Below are 25,853 nucleotides of genomic sequence, written 5' to 3'. Positions count from 1 at the left end.
CAGCCGACAGTGATACGACACCCGTGATCGGTTAATCAAACATTCTTTGAGAAACTTCACATACGATTTTTGGTTTCCTTTCTCAAATTGACCCAAAAATAGGGATCTAGGGTAGGATTTATATATTATTATTATCACGGAAACGTGTTCAATACATAGGGATATGAAGTGGATTACATGTAAATAGAATAATTTTGTTAACATTTAATGATCTTCTGTCAAGGTAACATGTCAAGTCCCTCCGATAATAATACGCTAGGGTTTTCAAAAACATTCCTTTAATCAAAATCTATGAGAAAATGTTTAAACAATCGCCATGTTCATTTATCACAAGGGGACATACAGTATTGCCCAACACCTCAATTTCTTCCATGTTATCGCTATCGTTCCGACAACAGAAATGTGCAAAATTTATATAACGATGAAAACTATATGTGTGCCCAAATAAGAATAAGACGAGTTTCTGTGCCTACCAGTATTAAAATAAACACCGAAAATGTACAGAATAATTTACCGTACACAAATGTCCTCTGTCTATCTACGGTTAATTAACCAATTAGTGATACTTGGGGATTTGAGATTTTTTTACAATACTTAAATTGGGTTACGTTGGGAGTAAAACAGTCCTTTTAATTCAAAGATATTTCTTTTGCCACTTGGGAAAAGTACACAATTCCCATAAATATTTTATTTTGACAATCCACCCTTTATTCAAATGCAGTAGCACATATATACTTGTATGCGCTCCACAAGACAGACAATCGCTCCTGTTTTTTTCTGTCGCACGTGGCCTGTCAATCCGAGAGCGCTGATTCGCTCGTGTGTTATAATGAGCTGCGGTAATTGGTATCGTGGTCCCGCCCACTGTCTTTTGTATTGCACAACGATGTTCGACAAATGGGTCACCAAGTTGTCGGGTGGTGCCAGATTATACACGGCCTGAACCGTCAACGGTTTGCATGTTAGCACTGTAACACTGTGCCCATTAGTTACAGTTTAGTGTAGACTAAAGGTTACACAAAGTTAGTGTAGACTAAAGGTTACACAAAGTACAATCAGAGTGCACTACAAGTTTACCTGGAGTCCAATCAAGCTCCAATCCTACCTTGGTCCACATGTAGCACATGTACCCGTAACCAAGTACATATACATCTATTGTATATGGTACATAATGTTTATAGATAGATGTATGCTCATGAATATACATTTAGACTCCTTAAACATGTAACAATAAAATATGTGTTACTGTTTTATCTTTGTATATATCATCTTTATTTTTTATTTTTTTTTAGTTAGTTAACTAATTACAGCATCACACATATAATTGATTTTTTTTCTATTAGTAAATCCTATATAAAATGATCATGAATAAATCTGGCACTTTGTTGAAGAATGTTTGATAGCGTTCCTTTGATTTGAAGAGTTTTAACAATTAAGCCACGTACATGAATAGAAATTGGGAATAAACAAAAATCACCTTGATAGCATATAAAGACACACTTACACTGACCTCAATAATGACCCCTTCCTCTAAGTTTACTTCATAAGGTGTGAAAATCTGGGCAGGTGTACACATGGTCATCTAACTAGATAAAGACCCCCTTAATTGTTAGATGGAAACTGGTCATCATATGTACACCTTACATTTACCTAGCCAAAGTTTCCTCTTGCCCTGACACCATGTCTGGTGTATATACCTGTTAACCAATTTTTTAATGGTTTTACAGCTTATCTTGACATTTCCACCTTAATTACACTAGTTTTTCGTTTATACATGTAATTTTGGTCTGACTTATAAGGCCTCTCAGATGGAGAGCTACAGTCCTTTCCTTCAATTCAGGAGATAATCTTACTGTTCTGTTGATTGGCTTTGGGTTATAACATATCCTGCTTTGCACAGCTTCATCGTTTGAAGCTATACATAGACAAAATTGACATATGTATTTCTGTGAACCCAGGACAGTACCTGTAGCTGGCTCCTGAAACTCATCTGGCACATGTACAGTTCTCTGGTGTTTCAGGCCAAAGTCAGTCATGCATGGCCAGTAATAATAGCAATTTAAAAGATACTGTGATTCATTATGGGTAGTCCTGAACAACATACTTGTGTGTACATTATGTCAAAACATTAATTTAAACAGGTAATGTGCATACATATGTATAGTTGTAAATATACATTTTTTAATGATATATTTAAATATATAACCTATATAAACTAAAATGATTGTTTATTTTATAATTTATGTGCCTGAACTGAGTACATATATTCGTAGTTATATTTTACTTTTATGTAGAGAATGTCTTATTAAAAAAAAAAAAAAATTAGATACTGTTAACTTTCAATATTGTGAATAATCAATAACATGCTATAGATACATTATCTAAACTTCCTTTACAGTCATGATATATGTACATTAATAAATATTCTAAATGAAATAATTTTCAATTCTTCAATAAAATGAAAAACAATTTATTTACATCTTAATAATATATGAAATAATAAGCAATTAACTTTCATAGAAATCTGATAATAGTATAAATTGTATAACTGTCTTTTATGGATCTTAATAAATATAAATTTAACATGTAGGCATTATTATCATTTATTTACAATAAAATAAATATTCCTAGTAGACTAAACAAATGTTAATAATAATATTTACAAGTAAAAGGAATTGGAAAAACCTATTTATTTATATATAAATTATATTAAAAGCATTAAAGTATTAATATATATATATATATATATGTATATATCATATAGTCTGACATGGGGCAGACATGGTGTCTTAAAGGACTCCAGGTAGACACGGAGTCCACTCCAAGTTTACTTGGAGTCCAAACTGAGTGCACTCCAAGTCCAAATGGAGTGCACTTGGGTGTAACCTTTAGTCTATACACTCAACTGTATACATATATAGAAGAAAGTTGTACTTATCTCACTTACAAATTTTTTTTTTTTTTTTTTTCAATATAATTGTATATTTGAATCATGCACATTTGTCATAGATGTTTTCCCCTCAAAACCAGTATAATCTCCCTCCATTAATTAATTTTATCATTTTTCATTAAGTTTTGATGGAAAATTCTTCTATAAACATCCAGTTGCATTCAAATAATTTCAATGGTACATAAACCATAAAAAACAAACTTGATCAAATGTTGATACTTAAATATCTTATTCTCTTGAACGCGTTTCAGGCCAATTTCTTGTATATATATATATGATAAACTCCTTTATATGATAAAGTTTCTTACACATTTACTTTTGTTACTTGCTGAAGACTTAACAGATGTATGCAATTTTCATTGAAATATAAACCATGATTTTATATAGAAAATTAAGGGAAATAACTCTTATTGAATATTATCGAAAAAATTTCCGTCAATATTCGGAAGATTGCCGGAAATTCCCGAGAAGTTGCTATTCAAAGTAACCATTCGGAACACTCAATCCGTTGTATTACCACTAACAGGTTACAAACGAGGATTACCGAATATCTTGTTATCATCCGGGTTCCCTGTAAATTTCCCGCGTGAAAAAAAATTGTACGACTGGTAGTAAGAGAGCTTAAGATGGCAACGAAGAGGAAATACAACGACGAAGACGGGCAAAACTCGTGCACAGGATACATCCACGATGTATCGCCTATCAAAAGGAGCAAGGCTAACAATCCCTACTTTGAAGGGACCATCCAAACAGCGGATCGCCAATATCAACGCCTGGTTTGCTTCGACACCAACAAACATGGGACCCTACAAGCGGCGGCCACATCTAAAACGCCACTCAAACTTAGCAGTATCAAACAATCACCAAGCCGGGCTGATTCCACTAAGTCCGATGTAGTTATAAACCAGTCATCAACACTTGAACTGAAAGTTCGCAAACTCGACTTTGATCACTACGCAATGAAAAAACAAACTGGAACAACACCAACGCCAATCAAAACAATTGTTGAACAGATCCCTGAATACAACAAGGTATATATACGTATCATCTTGTCGTTTTACTTCTTGTGTCTCGTTACTGATTTTCACTGGCGATATATATAGCTATATAATAATTATGCCATACATCCGCTTACAAATCTTGAGTTGGTTATATGACCTTCACTCAAGTAATGACTTATTTCAAATAATTATAAACATCAATTTATCAACTTGGATGCATATCTGAAAATGTAACAATTGTTGAAATTGTTCTAACTGTCTATGTTGCTAAATTTTTTAACACATTTTTTATAAACCATTTCAGCTATTTGACTTGAAACACATTCAACTGAAAGCCAATCGGTACATATGTTCATTTCATAGCTAAATATCTGACATTTTCTTGATTTACAGGTGACCATCGCTGGTAAAGTCGCATCTATCGGTGAGCCAATCAAACAAGAAGTTCGTGGACTAAACATGACCAAGCAAGATGTAATAATAGCAGACCAAACAGACTTTATCAATTTGACGGTGTGGAACAATATGGTAGACAGCTTGCTCCATAATCACCACTATATACTAACTAATCTGACCACCAGGAACTTTAACAACACAAAAACCCTGACAACGACAGTATCCACCACAGTCCAAGAACTTGAAGAAGTACCAACTGACTTGAAGAATGTCGTTAACGTTGACATGGACTTGGCCCCAGTTTCCCAAAAAATAGTGGGAGAAATTTCACAAGTCATGATTGCACAATCAAAAATATGCAATGCTTGCAAGAAAAAGGTTGGCGACCAAATGTGCAACGAGCACTCAACCTTCTTCAGGTGCTGCTTTTGCAATATGAAGCAAAAATCTTCTTCTCTGAAGACATCCATGAGCGGCACGCTCAATATCACCACAGCAGAACCAGATGGGAAAAGCACCAAAGTTGCTATATTCCACAATGTGTTGATGGAATTCTTAAAAGAACTGAACAAAACTGACCTCCTGAACAATGCTAATTTGCTTGAAGAATACCTCTTAGAACTTGAATCAGTGTCCATTACTTATGGCAAAGACAATGTTGTTCAAAAAATGCGAACATGAGGAATTGAGACTCGCTGTAACATTTCTCGCTCCTGTGAAAAATGTCCATGCCCTGCATATTGATGCCAAAGAGGATTTTATTTTAAATTGTAGTTAGCCGCTATAGTTCATTGTAGTTTAATTTGTTACTAGTCTTATAGTAGTTTAATTTGTTACTAGTCTTATAGTAGTTTAATTTGTTACTAGTCTTCTACTCTCAATGGCTACTGATCATGATCCGGACGACCAATAGTCACATTTCTCCCAGCTGGGAATCTTTAATTATAATTACATTGCCACTTTGATGAGGCATTTACTTCAGGAATATCTCTCCTATACATTAGTGTATATTGGATAAAATGAGAACCTTGTTGTTTAAACATTAGCTTGTTGGAATTTTAGTTTATAAGTTGTAATACTTAGTTGTAGTTTATCAATTATAATACATATATGTACTTCATTCTTGTAATAGTTGTGTGCAACAGATGTTAACATATATTTCTCATTAGAAAAATGTGTCCAGACATAGATTTACAATGAATGCTAACAACGTGAATGGTTGAAAACTCGGGAAGATATATGAAATCATTTCATTGGAGTTTTATATTAGTTTAGTTTATTTCTTGTATTATGTACTCTAAACAGCTGTATAGGCACAGCCAACTAGTAACATTTCTCCCGGCTGGGAAAATGTGCTAAAATGAAAAACTAGTTCAGTTCAGAAAGATTTCAGCTATCAATATGGAAAAAGTAACGGAACTTGTTGTTACTTTAATCATTTCATCGTAGTTTTAGTTTATATTAATTACTACACTTTTAGGTTCAAATCATTGTTCTGTATAAGTTTATAATCCAATTTACCTGCATTACCACAACTTCACCTCAGGAATTATACATTCCTATCTGAAAACACTAAACCTGTTATCTTGTTAGTTCAGTATCTCATTCAGCTGTATATGTGACTACTGTTTCTTTCTTTTTTTTCTCATTCCTATTTCTGTTTTTTTTTCTTTTTTTTTTTTCACGAAAATGAAACCTTGTCTAAATGTATTCTCAGAAATTATTAAAGGGGTCATTACTTGTATAAAGACATAGTCCATTGGGGATGTGAATAAGACAACTTTTGTCTCGACTTAACATTGGAGATGGCCACTACAACCTCTCTTCAAATTCTGGTTTGAAAACTTTTCGCTACTATGCAGGTTCTAGTGAACAGATTTTCATAAAAAATATTTCTAAAGGGATCTACTAGACATTACTTTTTGATAAATGTCAAAAAAATCTTCAAAATTCGTACCATTTTTAAACCAATAAAACTTGCATTTTTTAGGGTCACCTACTCACCTATATATTTTAATCACCTATTGTCCATTTTCTTCCATCATGCATCCGGAAACGATTAACTTATCAACTTCTTAAGAAACACTGAACCAAATAAAATTAAATTTATCAAGAAGCTTACATGGCCAGAGGTCAACCAAAATTGTGAACTCCCACATATGGTACAATAAATTGCTTTGCACATATAAAAAGGTCTTGAGGTCCATTATGAAATTTATGACCCTGGGTTCATGTTTCCCCATGGCGAAGGGGGTAAAGTTGTACACACTTGGTTAGAATTATCATTATAGAATTTCTTTTGAATGGTTAGTGTATATTGGCACTGATTGACCTCAGGGACTTGAGGGGCAGGACAAAAAAGGTTCAAATTAAATGTGATTTCAACAATCATTCTCTCAAGAACGAAATAAATTTGAACCAAATACTCTTTATATATGAAAGGGTCTTCATGATCAGGTGTTTTACCGATTTCAAGACCATGCGAAAAAATTCAAAGTAAACTTTACTAGTTTCTATAGGAAAATCAAATTTTTGACTATCATTTGTTTGATTTCTATTGGATAATTCTAACTTTTGTAACGCCCCTCAATCCCCCCGCCCCATTGCTATCATTACAAAAGAAATCTGTCGTTTCTGTGTGAAAGGTTCTGTGCATTTGTGTACATCCAATAAATATGATATCTCTACTTATGTTTTTGTTTTTATCAACCTAATGGGAAATATTAATTTGGGTTAATCTGTCTGTCGCACTTATTTTCATGTAATAACCTATTAACTGAAACAAATGTGAACTATTTGTTCTAACTTGGTTCAAAGGTTAAATCACCATAAGGGCTCACCTAAGTTTGCTACCAGATTGGTCAAACCTTATTTCACAGATATATGACTCGACTCCTTGATGAAGCAAATCATAGTTTTTTGGCCCACCATTATAACCTGATGGGCAATTCAAATTGTAAGTTTACCTTGGCCCCTAATTGCCCGTATTGAATTATGGGACCAATTGGAAAACAGCAAGCTATCTCAGTGTGTGTATTAAGATCAAGACGCTATACATTTGTATGAAAAAGTGGCAGTTACTTTGTTACATTTCACCTGACTGAACAATGACTGAAATACAAATGTAGTCTAATAAATGCTATACACTAGTATCGAGTATGCTGCTTAATCACATTCACACAGTTTATAAATCCTTTGTTTTCAATTATTTGAAAAACAACCTTTTAATATATTGCTTCATTTACTAACAAGAACGCAATAAGTTCAGAAATATAAGTATATTGACCATTTAAGAACCTATATATAAAATGAATGTGTCAACTTACAAAACAACAATTACCACATCTAAATTTTCAAATTTACCATATAATATTTATCTGAAAGAACAAAGCATATGTACAGAAAATGTTATCTAAAACTTCATTATAAAAATTAAGAAATATATTCGCATAGCAAACTTATATTCACTTACTTCTTATATTCACTTACTGCCATTTCGCTCATAAAAAATTAAAGCCAGGTGAGCGATACAGGCCCTCTGGGCCTCTTGTAATTACATTCATAATTTTATTTTATTTACTGTAGCTTAAGACGCGTTTAAATTTGCCGCTTCTCCTATCACTGACATCATCAAGTTCAAATACCGGAACAGCCGAAATGTCCAGAAGGAATAATATAGTCCCTCATGTCGTTAACAATAGCAATCACATGAAATGTTTTTTGCACAATTTGGCTTTATATTATATTTTATAAACGTTTGTAGATATCTTCAAATTGTTCACAATTGCATAATTTCTGATTGTTTAAAAATAAAGTTACGTTATTTTCAGAGGAATATCATCTCTTAAATTCTCAATGAACGTCGTCTTGACAGTAGGTGAAAACGATTCCAAGGATATTTCATTAGAAACAGAATCCAGTCTAACCGGTCACATCAGTGTCGCTAACTTAGCAGACGATATTCAACTTCACAGAGGCTCGATTTTGGAGTAAGGTAGGCCTTTCACATCAGTGAATAACCACATAACTATAATTCAGTATGCATACACAACCAGAAACCATGTCGATACTGCCGACTTTTCGCAATATTTTTTTTTAAAAAGGCTGGACTTTAAATGTTGTCGTGTCTAGCATTTCTGACAATTCGACAACGAGCCCCTGTGTGACGACAGTGACAATTTGATAACTTCCTATCGATCAGGAATAGAGCTTATAATAATTTTGTGTCGAGTCGGTCGACTTCATTTTTTCTATTATTAAATTTTACTCTCATAACTTGCGTTGCTTTTTTTTTGTGGTGGTTTACGTAGATAAATGCTAGCATTCGAAATCTCTCCTGGCCGAATGTAACTGGGGACCATTGTTTTGACCAGCAACACCTGGGGCTGTATCCCTACTCTGACCGAATCACTGTAAATTGTAGTATACAGTCTCATGAATACAATTTGGTTTACTAACGACATATAGGCAAATGCAACACAGAATGTAAATATATATATATTAAGTATATTAGTATAGCCAACATACAAAATGTACATCACCTGATCAACGAGTAAAATGGTTCATAATGGCTATACCAAATAATGGGGGGAAATAAACAATACTTTCCAATCCCCAATATACATATAGAGTCCATGGCCATCTTACACAAAATCATATTCCCTGAAGTTCAGGGCAAAACAGAATGTGTAAACAAGGATATACGAAAACCATTATAGATCCTACCCCATGAAAATCGGGGCAAAACAAAATGTTCAAATCCATGATATATATTGTATACATGGTTATATATATATGTAATAAACATCCTACCCATGAACGACTGGGCCAAACCAATGTAAAACCATAGTTATAGCCATTACATCTCTTACCCCATGTAAGTCGGGGCAAAACACAAGCATAATCAGGATATATTTTAATAAATACATGTATCCTACCCCATGAAAGTCGGGGCAAAACAAAATGTTCAAAACCATGAAATATACATGGTGAATATCCTACCCCATGAAAGTCGTGGCATAACATAATGCATAAACCAAGGTATATTTTAACTATAATATATATGCTACAGCATACATGTATATGGGAGTCAGGGCAAACCAAATGTTAAAACTCCATTATACATAGTAAATGTCTGACCCCATGAAAGTTGGGGCAAAACAAAATACCTAAAGCAGGATATATATATTATACCTAATACATAAATATCCCACCCCAAGAAAGTTGGGCGTAAACCAAATGCCAATATTAAATATAGAGCAAACAACCCGTTTGCCTAAATGAATTAGCATTTATACACATTTATTTTTCCGTGTCCATAATAACTTACATACATAAGAAAACATACCTGTACCCTATCTTTAAAGTATCTATCCTTCCGCTAAAAGACGAGGATGTAAAATAAATACCTATGTTTAATGTGCAAAGAAAACTTGAAATCAAAACCTGTATAATTAATATTATACCATTACTCATGTCAAAGTAAGGAATGGCAACAGATGTGATTGTGCCCAAAGTGTAAGTACATAATACTACATATGCAACTAATGTTGGGGGAAAAGATATTATGCTCATTGTGCCACTATTGCCCCCAAAATAAACTCCAGCATATAGGTTCCCATAGCCACTCTCAGCTAACATCACCTTTAAATGTGTCAGACTATCTTTTATAATCTGTTGAACCTGTGATATGATCTAACCAGACTCCAACATCTGATGCAACAACATAATATGGACAGACTGTGCCCTGTAAATAGTAAATCAGTCACCTCATATGTGGATATGGAAATTACCATTTCAAAATTATATATTTTGAATATAATCACTGCATTAAGCTCTATCCGGGGAATTACACAACTAGCGAACAACTTTTTAATAAGACTAGAAGTAGTGAACATGATATTATAACAAAGTTTACCTAATTCTGCAATCAGTTGAGTTAAGCTGACAAGTCCCTGTTGACACCAGTTAGCTTGTTAATATGTTCACACGCATGTATAATTCCCAAACGAACGCTCCTGTAGAACTTCCTAGTTCCGATCTCATTGAGATGACAACCGTCTCTTAAGTACAGATTGAGAGGGCTATTAAATATCCGCTTATGCGGCCACAACACAATTCTGTCCTGTCCTAACAGTAACACGTGTAAGCCTTTGTTTACAGCTGTCCGCCTGGCCTCGTACACTTTTGGAGGCACCCCACGGGTTGCTGGCCGAGGAGAAAGTTCACAAACATAAACAACTAAACTGCCGTGGGACAAAAAATCGTTGGCGAAATTAAAAATATCATAGGCTAAATTGTCCGGAAAAATATCTCTATCGCATAAGTCATTGCCACCAATTTGCAAGATAACTGCATGTGGCTGAAGGTCGCCCAACAATGCAACACACGCAGAGCGTACACCCCTTACCGTGCCTCCGCCATATCCTCTACACACTGGTTTAAACCGAAATTTTCCTCAAAAGCACCATGCTGGACGGAATTAAACAACCTCCGAATGAAACTATGTCCTAGAACAAGGACTCTAGGCTTAAAGTTAGCCATGCATACATGCGTCAATCAATGTAAATTTATACTTAAATGTCTGTTGGTCAAATCCTTTGTTTTCGATTCGATCCGCTGTCCACAGTCCAGCGATGCTGAGGCTAGATAGGCCTATAGCTCATCTCTCTATATCTTCAGACGTCCACTAATCGCAATATGTTGATCTGTGCTGTCTCAAAGCTAACCAAAGTCGGAACCGATCGTCTTCAACCGAATAAGTAATTCAAAATTATCTAGAAAGCACTAAGAATATCGAAATAGAAATGGCGCAAACAAAGGATTTTCTTTTCTTGATATGAAATGCGCAAGATGATTTTTTATATTTAACTTAGAATTTCAACCAATCAATTTGTCCAGAAATATATACCTATTTGTTTACAAACAATAGCAAAGTTAAAGATGCTTATCCCTTACATAGTACCACTATTCTCATGCTTACCCATTACTTATCGCAACTCAACAAAATTACATACGGACTGACATCAGGCCAATATTTAAAATCAAAATCGAAATTTAATATTTAACTTTTCAAACGAAATTATTCTTTAAGTTCTCGCAAGCATAAATTAAGCTAATTAATTAGCTGCCTTTTATATTAATTCCTAGAGGTTAGGGTACATTTAAGATGTATCACACATACATCAGATGTAATATGTGTATTTTCATATTGTGTCGATACACACTGTGGTATTTAGAAACAAGGTCATATCCGTCTTCATAAGATTGCCTCAAACAACGTCAATGTAGTGGAAAGCTTCCCATCTATTGACCTAGCTAAGGATATTGCAGAGATGGATTTTAGTTCAGGAACTCCTAGCGTACAGAGGAGTTTGGGACTTAGTTGGGATATCATAAGAGATAGATAAACCTTACACCAAGAGAGGGCTACTGTCAACAGTCAATGGTATATTTGACCCTCTTGGATTCGTAGCCCCGGTCATAATAAGTGGACGATTACTTATGAGAGAAGCAGTACAGAACACAACCATTGGTTGGGACGAACCGTTGTCCGACAATGTAAGAAAGGGCTGGGACGATTGCAAAAAATCACTCAAAGATCTAGAAACTGTGGAAATACCCCGCACTTTCTTGAACTTATCTCTGGAAGAAAGTGTTCGTCGTGAACTACATGTGTTTTCAGACGCGTCGCGTGAAGCTGTTGCTGCAGTAGCATATATCAAAATATTCGACACCAGTCAAACTTCTCAACTAGGATTTGTCCTCGGCAAGGTCGCCCCCAGTCATGGGCACACTTTGTTTATGTTTTACGGCCCATCGACAACTAGGGTCATTTAGGGCCAAACAATATACTATCGCTTTTTATTTTTAAAGTTAAAATCAGATAAAATTTGTCATTTTTAAAAGCATTCGTATTGTATCTTTAGATCATTTTGATAAAAATGGTAAAATATATATATGTAGGAATAGATTATGTGAACTTTGTGATATAAATAAAACGTCGACGAGAGTAACGCAAACGACATCAAAGTCTATAAAATAGATCGATTCTAGAACATCACAGGACTGTACAAATCGAGCGCACCCAAAGTAAAAACTGCTTTTATTTCGTTTTTAGGAATTTACCCTCTCCAGAGGTCTGGTTGTAATGGATTATTAGAAGAATAAATAGCTCAAACACAGCACACCTGCCTTACTGTTCGCGCGGTACATATAAGGGTTTGCTCTTCTGCATTTATCAATGCCCTGCGCAGATTCGTTGCTATCCGTGTTGAAGTGAGAGAACTGTACTCAGACCGAGGCACCAACTTTGTTGGGAGCACCCATGCTCTTGAAATCGATACCATTAATGTGGAAGATATACCAGTGAAAGGATATCCCTACAAGCGTGGAATCACATGGAAATTCGATTCGCCTCATTCCTCTCATATGCGTGGTATATGGGAGAGAATGATCGGAATATCACGTCGAATACTTCGATGTTACTTGACGCGAAAAACAAGACATTCACTCATGAAGTACTATCTACACTCATGTACAAAGTTAGTGCTATCATCAACGCACGCCATCTTGTGTCCGTGTCGAGAGACCCGGAATCAACTGTAATTCTGAGCCCCCGTTACGCAGAAAACTTGTCAGAAACCAGTACCCTTTACTAATTTGGAAATTCGTGACATGTACAAGGCTCAGTGGAGCCAAGTTCAAGTATTAGCCAACATGTTTTGGACCAGATGGCAAAGAGATCACCTTCACATCCTGCAGACGATTGGTTTGGTTTGGTTTATTTTATTTAACGTCCTATTGACAGCTAAGGTCATTTAAGGACGGCCTCCCGTGCGTGCGATATGCATGTTTGTGGTGAGTGCGTATGTGTGCTTTGGGAGGCTGCGGTATGTTCGTGTAAAGTCTCCTTGTTATAGGCCGGAACTTTTGCCGATTTATAGTGCTACCTCACTGAAGCATACTGCCGAAGACACCCAGCAGGACACCCCACACGGTCACATTATACTGACAACGGGCCAACCAGTCGTCCCACTCCGTGTATGCTGAGCGCTAAGCAGGAGCAGCAACTACCATTTTTAAAGACTCTGGTATGTCTCGGCCAGCGGACAGAACCCAAAACCTTCCTCACAACGGCGAACGCTCAACTAAAGGCCAAAAGTTAGGCAGTGTCAAGGGAGACATTAGGAAGAAGAAAGTTGTTCAGAAAGAATAGAAAAGATAAGATCCCAAATTTAGTCGCCTCTTACGATCATGCAATGGGGGCAGCAGGTACAATTCTTACGACCTACCTACAGGGCAGAAACTTTTCATGATTTTGATGTTGGTATGTATTTAAGTACTACAAAACAAATAGTTCAAATACTGCCTATCTCATAATATTTCATTATATGTTATAACATACATTCACAATAGTTTAGTGTAGTAATTATGGTATTGATGTGATCATACAACAAGAGGCCCAATGGGCCTGTATCGCTCACCTGGCTCTACAGCAACTTTGAAGTTGGTCGAGGTCATTTCTACAGATACTATGCTGATTACTTCTTTATTCAAATATCAGAGTAGGCTAGGTTTATTCATATTAATAAATTTTCTAGTCCTTTATTCCAGCATTCTATTGGCCTAATATCAGGTCTCAAAGGCTCTTGGCTATCGCAAAATTATTATTTACAGATTTAAGCATATTTCACCCATGTGACCTTGAATGAAGGTCAAGGTCATTTCTTTGAACAAACTTGGTAGCCCTTCACCCAAGCAAGCTACAGGCCCAATATCAAGTCCCTGGGCCTCTTGGTTATTGAGAAGAAGTTGTTTGAAGACTACAGCCTATTTGCCCCATGTGACCTTGAATGAAGGTCAAGGTCATTTCTTTGAACAAACTTGGTAGCCCTTGATCGCAGCATGCTACAGGCCTAATATCAAGTCCCTGGGCCTCTTGGTTATTGAGAAGAAGTCGTTTGAAGATTATAGCCTATTTCACCCATGTGACCTTGAATGAAGGTCAAGGTCATTTCTTTGAACAAACTTGGTAGCCCTTCACCCAAGCAAGCTACAGGCCCAATATCAAGTCCCTGGGCCTCTTGGTTATTGAGAAGAAGTTGTTTGAAGACTACAGCCTATTTGCCCCCATGTGACCTTGAATGAAGGTCAAGGTCATTTATTTTAACAAACTTGGTAGCCTTTCACCCCAGCATGCTACAGGCCCAATATCAAGTCCCTGTGCCTCTTGGTTATTGAGAAGAAGTCTTTTGAAGATTATAGCCTATTTGACCCATGTGACCTTGAATGAAGGTCCAGGTCATTTATTTTAACAAACTTTGTAGCCCTTCACCCCAGCATGCTACAGGCTAAATATCAAGTCCCTGGACCTCTTGGTTATTGAGAAGAAGTCATTTGAAGATTATAGTGTATTTGACCCATGTGACCTTGAATGATAGTCAAGGTCATTTATTTTAACAAACTTGGTAGCCCTTCACCCCAGCATGCTACAGGCCCAATATCAATTCCCTGGGCCTCTTGGTTATTGAGAAGAAGTCGTTTGAAGATTATAGTGTATTTGACCCATGTGACCTTGAATGATAGTCAAGGTCATTTATTTTAACAAACTTGGTAGCCCTTCACTTTAGCATGCTACAGGCCCAATATCAAGTCCCTGGACCCTAGTTATTGAGAAGTCGTTTGAAGATTATAACCTTTTTGACCCATGTGACCTTGAATGAAGGTCAAGGTCATTTATTTTAACAAACTTGGTAGCCTTTCACCCCAGCATGCTACAGGCCCAATATCAAGTCCCTAGGCCTCTTGGTTATTGAGAAGAAGTCGTTTGAAGATTATAGTGTATTTGACCCATGTGACCTTGAATGATAGTCAAGGTCATTTATTTTAACAAACTTGGTAGCCCTTCACTTTAGCATGCTACAGGCCCAATATCAAGTCCCTGGGCCCTAGTTATTGAGAAGAAGTCGTTTGAAGATTATAACCTATTTGACCCATGTGACCTTGAATGAAGGTCAAGGTCATTTATTTTAACAAACTTGGTAGCCTTTCACCCCAGCATGATACAGGCCAAATATCAAGTCCCTGTGCCTCTTGGTTATTGAGAAGAAGTCTTTTGAAGATTATAGCCTATTTGACCCATGTGACCTTGAATGAAGGTCAAGGTCATTTATTTGAACAAACTTTGTAGCCCTTCACCCCAGCATGCTACAGGCCCAATATCAGGTCCCTGGGTCTTCTGGTTATTGAGAAGAAGTTGTTTGAAGATTATAGTGTATTTGACCCCTGTGACCTTGAATGAAGGTCAAAGTAATTTATTTTAACAAACTTGGTAGCCCTTCACTTTAGCATGCTACAGGCCCAATATCAAGTCCCTGGGCCTCTTGGTTATTGAGAAGAAGTTGTTTGAAGATTATAACCTATTTGACAAATGTGACCTTGAATGAAGGTCCAGGTCATTTATTTTAACAAACTTGGTAGCCCTTCATCCAAGCATGCTACAGTCTCAATATCAAGTCCCTGGGCCTCTTGGTTATGGAGAAGAAGTCGTTTGAAGATTATAGTTTATTTGACCCGTGTGACCTTGAATGAAAGTCAAGGTCATTTATTTTAACAAACTTGGTAGCCCTTCACCCCAGCATGCTACAGGCCCAATATCAGGTCCCTGGGGCTTTTGGTTATTGAGAAGTCGTTTGAAGATTATAGCGTATTTGACCCCTGTGACCTTGAATGAAGGTCAAAGTAATTTATTTTAACAAACTTGGTAGCCCTTCACCCAAGCATACTACAGGCCCAATATGAAGTTCCTGGGCCTCTTGGTTATTGAGAAGAAGTTGTTTAAATGAAAAAGTTGACGCCGGACGGACGGCCGGCCGGACAGACGGACGGACGACGGACGCCGCACCATGGCATAAGCTCACTTGCCCTTCGGGCAGGTGAGCTAATAAAACATTGTTGGGAGAATTTTTTTTGGAGTTCCAGTAATAGATTTGAGCATTCATTTAATATCGACACTAATGAAATACAACAAAAAGGAATAGAGTATACATTGTAACTCTAAATGGAAAAGAACGGAACCCACTGCAGATAACCTCTGTCTATCAAAAGGAATTCTTTTACAGCTCAGTTTGCTAATTGACAAATGATGCCAATATTTCTGTCAAATGGCATTTAATAATTTGCATCTATGTTTGATTTTGTTTACCAAAGAATGAAATTAGGAAATAAAGATTTTACATTAGAATTTTTTTTTCAGAGAGATGCAATGATAATTTGCAAAACAAGGATGGGAAAACTAATGTAGAGGTCTGAATCATTAGCCGAAACAACAGACAGTGAAACTGTGTTGTAAACAGTGCTAAGGAACCGTCAACGTCGAACAGACATTCCTAATAGTGACAGTGAATTGTCTGTAAACAAGGATAGAGATGCTGAATCATCCCAAATGATTCCTAGACGGCCAGAAACGGTTATGTCTGAAAGTGAAGATGACGCATCGTGTTCTGATTCGCGAAGAAGTGTGCGAGCGCGAAAAACCCATAAATCGTTTGACATATGACCAATATGGAAAACCAGTTTCCTATAATGCTTGGTCGTTGCGAGCTTTGGACGCGGAATCTTTCTACTGAATACAAACTGTTCCTGATGTGACAGTGATGTCAGAAAAACTTTGAACTGTTATTTTGAACTACAAAGTCAAAGCGCATGTGGGTTAATGTTGCGTCCCGTTTTGTTGCTCATTAGTGTATTCATGTAAAATATACATTGTTGTACATTGTTGCAACTTGTACATTCCAATGACGTCACATTGTTTACAGATCCCGCGTTGTGTCTGCACTGCCCGACACGAAGGCTTCATTCTGTGTTTTTTAATATTTTTGTTAGTTTTCTGATAATTCAATTGATCAGGTATGATTAAACAACCCCAATCAATATGAGGTGTGATTGTAATTTTAAGTTTAAACCGCATGCTGCGAAAAATACTTCAACTTTCACTTTGTCAGTGCATTCGTGATCGCAGCTTCGATAGGCTGTCATGGCAACGACGAGGACGGTGGTTTCATCACAGTGACGAATTTACAAACTTGCATGTGTACAGCCGAAAACTTCTAACTATACCTTGTGTCTTTGGAAATCATCTGTAAATAATTAATTGAATTAATTACGATCCATTGCATTCGTTTATTAACGTTTGTTCGTTTCTATATGCCGATTTCGATACTTAAAACACTGAAGAGTTCCAATATTGGAGAATGAACATTAACACTTGCTCTATGAATCGTCCTAGAGCACCCGACTACCCTAAATCAATACTTGTGAAACAGGTACGAGCGTGAAGGTAATTGTATGAGAGCAACGAAAAGTGCTGTACATTCTTACGAAAATGACAAACATCGTCAAAATTACTTAAAAAGTAGTCAATTAATCGGCATTTCTTCAATTAACACCAGTTTATAACGCCGTTATGTAACCATACTTGAATAAATAGAAGAATGTACAGCACTTTTTCACGGTTTCTTAGCACGATGAATAAGTGTATCATAATTGTTTGTACGACAAAATACGTTGGTCGGGTGCTCTGGCCATATTTACCGACCAAGTGTTAATGTAGTCCTTTGTGCCGGTCACGTGACCACGCGAGAACACGAGGAACGACGAAAACATCCCGATAAAGACGTTGGACACCTAACATTAAAATCCGATCAAAAAAACAAACAGAACTAACCGGGAAATCATTAAATATTGAATTTATATTAAAACATGATGTTTTTTGTTCTTTTTAATTATAAATGCAACATTAACCCACATGCGAGGTTATTTTGTTCGTTAGTATGTTTCGAGTCAAAGAAAATATCTAGTCAGTTACAGCAGGGAGAAAATGTGTGAATATATTTTTTATTGATTATATGCAATGTTATCGTTTACTAAATACCTGAAAGTGTACAAGTCATAATTTGTAAAGTTGTGGAAGATTTATGGAGATATTTACAGACATGTATACCATGTAATTATATTGTGTTAAAAATATTGAATATTAATTCAAATAGTCAGTTTAGGTTTGGCGAACCTGTTGACAAAAGTTTTGTTTTATGAAACTAGAAAAAAGGTTACACACCTTAAGTACACAACACTGTATATTATCTACTAGACTGGCCACCAGACCCTAAGTTGTTTTTTTAAGAATTGCCAAGCTAAATTCTCTCAAACGTGAGGTAGTCACCACCACTCAAAATTTTGACCGGGCCTGAATTTGCACCTGCACTGCTGGGTACATATTTGTTGAGGAATTGGCAGATATCAATTTCATCATGTTTCGCTTCATTTTCTTCAAAACACCCATATTTACCTGTGCTCAAAATAAAAACAATAACGTATATATAAGTTATAATCAAAGTACTGGAAGTACTGTAAACGAACATTATTGTTTAATGCAAAATCAGTAATCTTCTAAGTTTAAAGTCGATAAATTTACTGATATTGGTTTAGGAATTAATTGCCAATTATTTGAAATGTTTGCAGCTGTTCTGATATGATTGGACACATGCATATTTCTGTAAGGTCCTGATTGAAATTGGAAGTTTATTGATCTATCTTGGATGGATGAAAATAAAATATGTCTTCTTTCTTTCGGGAAGCCATCATCAGTTATAATACAGCCAGGACTCTGTGACCTTATTGATGCCAACTTCTAATATGCACTAAATTTAGGCTAGTTCCATCGTTAGTTTAGCATATTTCAACTTAATATGATGAAACACACATAAAGAACTACTGAAAACCAAAACCAGAGCTGCTAATCAAGGCCCGGATTAGGAATGTATCCTATTGAAACTGTACTCAAGCATGTATGGTACTTAAAAACAAAAAACTTCGACTCCTTTTGTTCAGGAATCATTTGATGTTAATAAATCTTTATATGAGAAGATATACTTCTGGTATAATTACAGCATTGTACACAATGTGATAAAGAATAACAACCATATAAAGACTATCTTCATCAAATAATTCAGCAAACAGGAAAAGAAAACTTCAAGCTTCATTTTCAACTTCAAACTGATAAAGGTTACAGTCCATTCGATGGGATGACACATTCCCTATTTATTGTCCCTTTCCAATGTTGACCATCCAATCATAGTGAACCACACAGTTCAGCAATGTAATTGCACAAATCACATCCTTTATGTGGAGAGAACAGTTTTTGGGGTGTTATAAGATTCCATAACTGTATGCAAATTTGTGAATAATTCCATATCTTTATCTATTTATATACCGTTCGTGTATATATTTACACATATCAAAATTGGAATGACACAGGAGATTTGCAAGTTTAAGTTCACCATCAGTCATGGGAGGTTTACGTAAAATGTTATATTTACCGGGGTAATTAGTAATTTTGATTATATATTTATCAAGCTCTATTCTGTACTTTCTACCAGTGCTTATATTAGAGAATGGACACAATTATATGTTCTCCAATGTCAAAATTAATCATATGTAAAATATTAGGGGTTTATTTGACCGAGACGTATTTAAAATGTTTGTAATCATTCGCCATTCGAGGCCTGATTGCCGTCATATTTGAATTACCAAAATGGACCTGAAATCAATATTTTAAAAAAGAGAATGATCTGTGACTTGAATATTTAAAAAAAATAATTTAATACATCGTTTATTCACTTCATTCAGATCTTCAGACACCACATAATTTGTGAAGTCATATATAGAAATATATGAACCATTTTGTTATTGATTAATAGTTCACACAAGTAAGCACTAGATGTAAGCAGAAAGTATATGTACCGCTATCTACTGGCATGACTTTGAGTACAGTAGACTACACTCGCTTTGTGGATATTGACAGGATAACATATATTAATTTGCATACTAATTCAATTTTAGAATTGTAACTGAAATCTTGTAACAGCATGGCACAAATAGTCATCTGAACATTTGTTGTATATTGAAAAAATATTTAAGGTAAATATTAACTCATTTGCTTGACTTAAATTTTCAGTTTATCAATTCATCGATTACTCTGTGTTTGAAGTATGGTGTAGTGAGAATTTCAAGTCTTGATTATGACTTGATGAAAATTCTAAATTAACAAATTATTAAAATGAATTTGTTTGAAAAATAACACAAGTTCCACAGCAATATTATATAGAGTATCAATCACAAAATATCAGAAGTTATCAAACTACAGATAACAATTAACGACTGAATATCAAATTAAGTGAATATCACAAGTATTTTTGCATTTGTTTTTAGATAATCCGGATTTCCGTCTTTAAAAAAAAATACCTAGTAGACGTAGTGCATAGTAAACGTAGCCATGTAACAGCTGATTTTAATCAGATATAACTTAACATGAACTTAACACCGTCACAGAAGTTCGTCGCAATCGAAAATTTGGTCGTGAATTCGGTATTTTGCAAATTATTTCAAAATACTTTCAGGTAAAAGAAAACAAAAATTCTCGTAAAAATATCGATTTTGGGTCGACTATCGGCCATTTCGGTAATTCAACTCCAACGACAATCGGGCCGCGATTCGCAAATGAATAATTAATTTAAAATTCGGTCAAATAAACCTCTAATATTTTATATATGATACAATCAGGCATTGCAGAACATATTTTGGTCAATCCTCTGAAAATAATGCCAATTTATATTATAATTAAGCCCGATTTTTCTTCGTTTCGGTTTCGGTATTTCCAAGTCTGCTTCACGTGTGGTCCGTTTCAGTAAATATTCTCGTCTTTGCCGAAATAAAAACAAGCTATATAATTGTTCATTTTAAACATGACAACAACTGCCAACCACACGTATCCAAAAATGTTATTGTTGATATCATCTGAATATTGCCGTAGTTATCTGTCACTTCGATTGTACACCCCATGCCAAAGTGAAGGAAGAATCGACCAATCAAATTGGTTTATTTTTGATTTCCGTAAATCTTGCAGTTACCTCCCTTACAACAGTAAATACGTTCCAAGTATCGCCTACAACAAGCAATCCCGTGCACATAGCAAGATATTATCATTTGCATTTGATTTATTGGGTCATTTTCGTCAAAGGAAAATGGTATATGGAAATCGATGACAATTTTAACGCTATGACCAGTCACCCTGACCACAAATGCCACCTAATTGTAAGCCTGTACATATGTACAGTTCTTTCTCGCAAACACGTACAGTAACTACAGTAAGCTTATAGTATGATACAATGTATCGTCTCGTATGCCGTCATTGATATATTTCTTTCTCTAAATTATAGAAATATACACCTAGTTGATAATGATGTAACATTCTAGAATATATATATTACACATTTAAGTAAATCGCGGACAAATTTGCAGACCTATGCTATAATGTCAGCCGTTTTGGAAAGAACACAGAAGAGCAAAACTTTCTAAACATCCGGAGACGAATGGGCCTGCGCAATAGTTGTTTACATAAATATATTGACCTGGACCGGAGTTATTCGCAAAGTTCAGGTTCATTTAGTCTTTTCATTTCGCTAGAGTTATGCATTTCTCAAATCGTATGCATCTTGAAAACACCTACTGAATACATTTCAACCTTTTCGGTAAAACTACTATATAAAACGAAGATGTTTTTGCAAGTAAATTATTTGAAGCGTAAGGCAATGGGGGCAGCCATATTTCATTGAAACAGACAGTAGATGGCGTATTGGTGAATGTGGCTACCATATATGGTTATATTTCTCAGTCCAGTTCTTGATCACAATAACCGAACATTAATGTTCGTTTAAAAAGCATCAGAATTTTTTTATTTTATTTCATATACATATTCTGACCATCCATTCCATTCGAAATTATTGACAGTACATTATTAATATAATTGAAATAAGCTGAAACTTACCCTTTTGGTTTTAGTTTAGGTTTCCTCAATAAATGGATGCATGATGAAATATGGTAGTCCAGCTGTGAATGGGGTAAAATATGGTATATACTTTCCCCAAGTTTTAGCCACAAGAAATGAGAAGTTCTCAAACATGATCTGTTTGTCAGTCTCGCTGGGGATCACTTGGGAAAATGCAGCCTTGTTTGCGTTCTGCAGAGGGAATGAATCGTCAAAATTGTTGCCACTGACTCGGTTCTCATATGCACACATTTGATACATATGCTGATCTTTGTGTTTGTGACTGTCATATGCCTCACTTTGGTTACCATGTCAACATTGTCCCCAACGAAATAATAACCGTTGTGCATTGTTGTGCGTAGGTATCTCAACTCAATCTGGCGATCTTCTTTTTCAAACACAAGTCAGCAAGGGAAACACCACTATCCTGGCATAAGTCGAGTGTGTCCTGGATGTATCCTATTTGCTGTAAAAGCTGTTTTTCCAAGTCAGATTCTACAGCAAGACGATGCTGCCAAGAACAGAGCTCAGTGTCCCAAAGCCCGGCTAGCTTGTGTGCTTGGTTTGGTTTGGTTTATTTTGTTTAACGTCCTATTGACAGCTAAGGTCATTTAAGGACGGCCTCCCGTGCGTGCGACATGCATGCGTGTGGCGACTGCGTATGTGTGTTTTGGGAGGCTGTGGTATGTTCGTGTTAAGTCTCCTTGTGATAGGCCGGAACTTTTGCCGATTTATAGTGCTACCTCACTGAAGCATACTGCCGAAGATACCCAGCAGCACACCCCACCCGGTCACATTATACTGACAACGGGCGAACCAGTCGTCCCACTTCAAATATGCTGAGCGCTAAGCAGGAGTAGCAACTACCATTTTTAAAGACTCTGGTATGTCTCGGCTAGGGGACAGAACCCAAAGCCTTCCTCACAGGGGCGAACGCTCAACTAAAAGCTAAAAGTGAGGCATTGTCAAGGGAGACATTAGGAAGAAGAAAGTTGTTAAGAAAGAAGAGAAAAGATAAGATCCCAAATTTAGCCGCCTCTTACGATATCATGCAATGGGGGCAGCAGGTACAATTCTTACGCCCTACCTGCAGGGCAGATGATGTAGAAAATAACAGAAAACGTTTAATAAAACTTATCTTTCGTGTTTTAAAATAAAAAGAAACAGTTATCGATGTTAAAAAAATCTAATTCTGACCATGTGCAATTATGTAACGAATTCGAATTCGTTTTCTTTTAGAGATAATTCCCTTTCAACTTAAAATATCTAAATAACATACATGTATTATACAAATGTATATTATGATATCATATAACAACACTACACTGTCTCAGCTTTACAAAGCACATTTTATTTTTCCAATAGCTCAACGGGAACCCATTTTAATCTCCAAATGAATGTGTGCATATCACTTTTTTGCATGTAGGTATTCCCTTTAGGAGTCTCCTTTTTGCAGGTAGGTATACCCTTCAGAAGTAAAGGGTATTCATTAGCATCAAGATGGCCCATCCGGTAGCAATAGTAATGTATGATTCCAATCTGGATTTCACCAATGCTAGGCATTTCTGCTCTGAAAATGAATTCCACTACCTGGAGGATATTATTATTAGGGGGTATGGAACCCTTCTGATGTACCGTCAGGACGAAGTCCAGCAGCTGATGATGTACAATCTTCAGAATGGTCTTTTGTACACCATCTACTCGGCACTCGTTCCGCCTAACATGCAGAATGGTTACTAACTTTCATTTCTGCTTGTAAAACAGTCTTCTCCAGTACGTGCGGAATGAATAATAACGTTCATTTTTGATTGTAAAACAGTCTTTAAATAAAAGCACTGTTAGAAAGAAAACTCTTTTTATTTATAATTCTGAATGATTATTTTGACCTAACCTCCAAAGGAGAAATAACTTAAATACTGCAAGGAAAACAACGTGAAATATTGGATAAAGCTTAATTTGTTTCTATTTAAGGGCAAATACACAGTATTGCACATTATCAGGGCTAGGCTTTTATTTAATGTTTTATGTTGTTTTCTTTGCAATACAACAATGCACAAACGTGCAACATAATCATTTAATCTAAATGGCATCGAAAAATAGGGTAAAACTTCTATAGGAAAGCTGCCCTGCAGGTAGGGCGTAAGAATTGTACCTGCTGCCCCCATTGCATGATCGTAAGAGGCGACTAAATTTGGGATCTTATCTTTTCTTTTTCTTAACAACTTTCTTCTTCCTAACGTCTCCCTTGACACTGCCTCACTTTTGGCCTTTAGTTGAGCGTTCGCCCCTGTGAGGAAGGCTTTGGGTTCTGTCCCCTGGCCGAGACATACCAGAGTCTTTAACAAGAGATCCCAGAGGGATCTTGGCGCCCACCATTGAATCATCTTCATAGGTTCCATGTCAGATTGATCTTTTCTCTACTTTTCCCTTCCTCTAAGTCTTACTAATCTGTGTAAATTCAGAAACCGCCCTCTATAGCTAGTACTTTTCAAACAAGGGGAACCTAAATATAAAATTTAAGATTTAGCGATAATGGCTGTCTGTCGGCCATATGCTGTTTTCCGATTGGTCCCAATATGCAAAACTAGGCACTGAGGGGAACCTACATATGAAATTTGAGAAAGATCCCTGCAGTACTTTCTGAGAAATAGCGATAACAAACTTCAATTGTCAAAATCCAAGATGGCTGCCTGTCGGCCATGTTGTTTTCCGATTGGTCTCAAAATGCAATATGCATAACTAGGCAGCAAGAGGAACCTACATATGAAATTTGAGAAAGACCCCTTCAGTACTTTCTCAGAAATAGCGATAACAAACTTTAATTGTCAAAATCCAAGATGGCTGCCTGTCGGCCATGTTGTTTTCCGATTGGTCTCAAAATGCAATATGCATAACTAGGAACCAAGAGGAACCTACATATGAAATTTGAGAAAGATCCCTTCAGTACTTTCTGAGAAATAGCGATAACAATCTTCAATTGTCAAAATCCAAGATGGCTGCCTGTCGGCCATGTTGTTTTCCGATTGGTCCCAAAAAGCAATATGCATAACTAGGCACCAAGGGGAACCTACATATGAAATTTGAGAAAGATCCCTTCAGTACTTTCTGAGAAATAGCGATAACAAACTTCAATTGTCAAAATCCAAGATGGCTGCCTGTCGGCCATGTTGTTTTCTGATTGGTCTCAAAATGCAATATGCATAACTAGGAACCAAGAGGAACCTACATATGAAATTTGAGAAAGATCCCTTCAGTACTTTCTGAGAAATAGCGATAACAAACTTCAATTGTCAAAATCCAAGATGGCTGCCTGTCGGCCATGTTGTTATCCGATTGGTCTCAAAGGCTGCCTGTCGGCCATGTTGTTATCCGATTGGTCTCAAAATGCAATATGCATAACTAGGAACCAAGAGGAACCTACATATGAAATTTGAGAAAGATCCCTTCAGTACTTTCTGAGAAATAGCGATAACAAACTTCAATTGTCAAAATCCAAGATGGCTGCCTGTCGGCCATGTTGTTTTCCGATTGGTCTCAAAATGCAATATGCATAACTAGGCACCAAGAGGAACCTACATATGAAATTTGAGAAAGACCCCTTCAGTACTTTCTCGGAAATAGC

The 25,853-nt window shown here is 36.2% G+C and overlaps 1 protein-coding gene across 1 annotated transcript; it reads left to right on the top strand.

The window, feature by feature from the left end:
- Positions 1-3,227: 3,227 nt before the first annotated feature.
- Positions 3,228-7,034, top strand: LOC117315965. The gene is made up of 2 exons (XM_033870407.1): positions 3,228-3,981; positions 4,345-7,034. Exons 1-2 carry the CDS (start codon positions 3,577-3,579, stop codon positions 5,026-5,028), a joined length of 1,089 nt encoding a protein of 362 aa, XP_033726298.1. The 5' UTR covers positions 3,228-3,576; the 3' UTR covers positions 5,029-7,034.
- Positions 7,035-25,853: the final 18,819 nt, after the last annotated feature.

This window comes from Pecten maximus, chromosome 17, assembly GCF_902652985.1.
Source record: "Pecten maximus chromosome 17, xPecMax1.1, whole genome shotgun sequence".
NCBI classification, from domain to species: domain Eukaryota; kingdom Metazoa; phylum Mollusca; class Bivalvia; order Pectinida; family Pectinidae; genus Pecten; species Pecten maximus.
The sequence above is the reverse complement of the archived record's forward strand: the minus strand, read 5'-3'. Positions and strand labels throughout refer to the sequence as shown.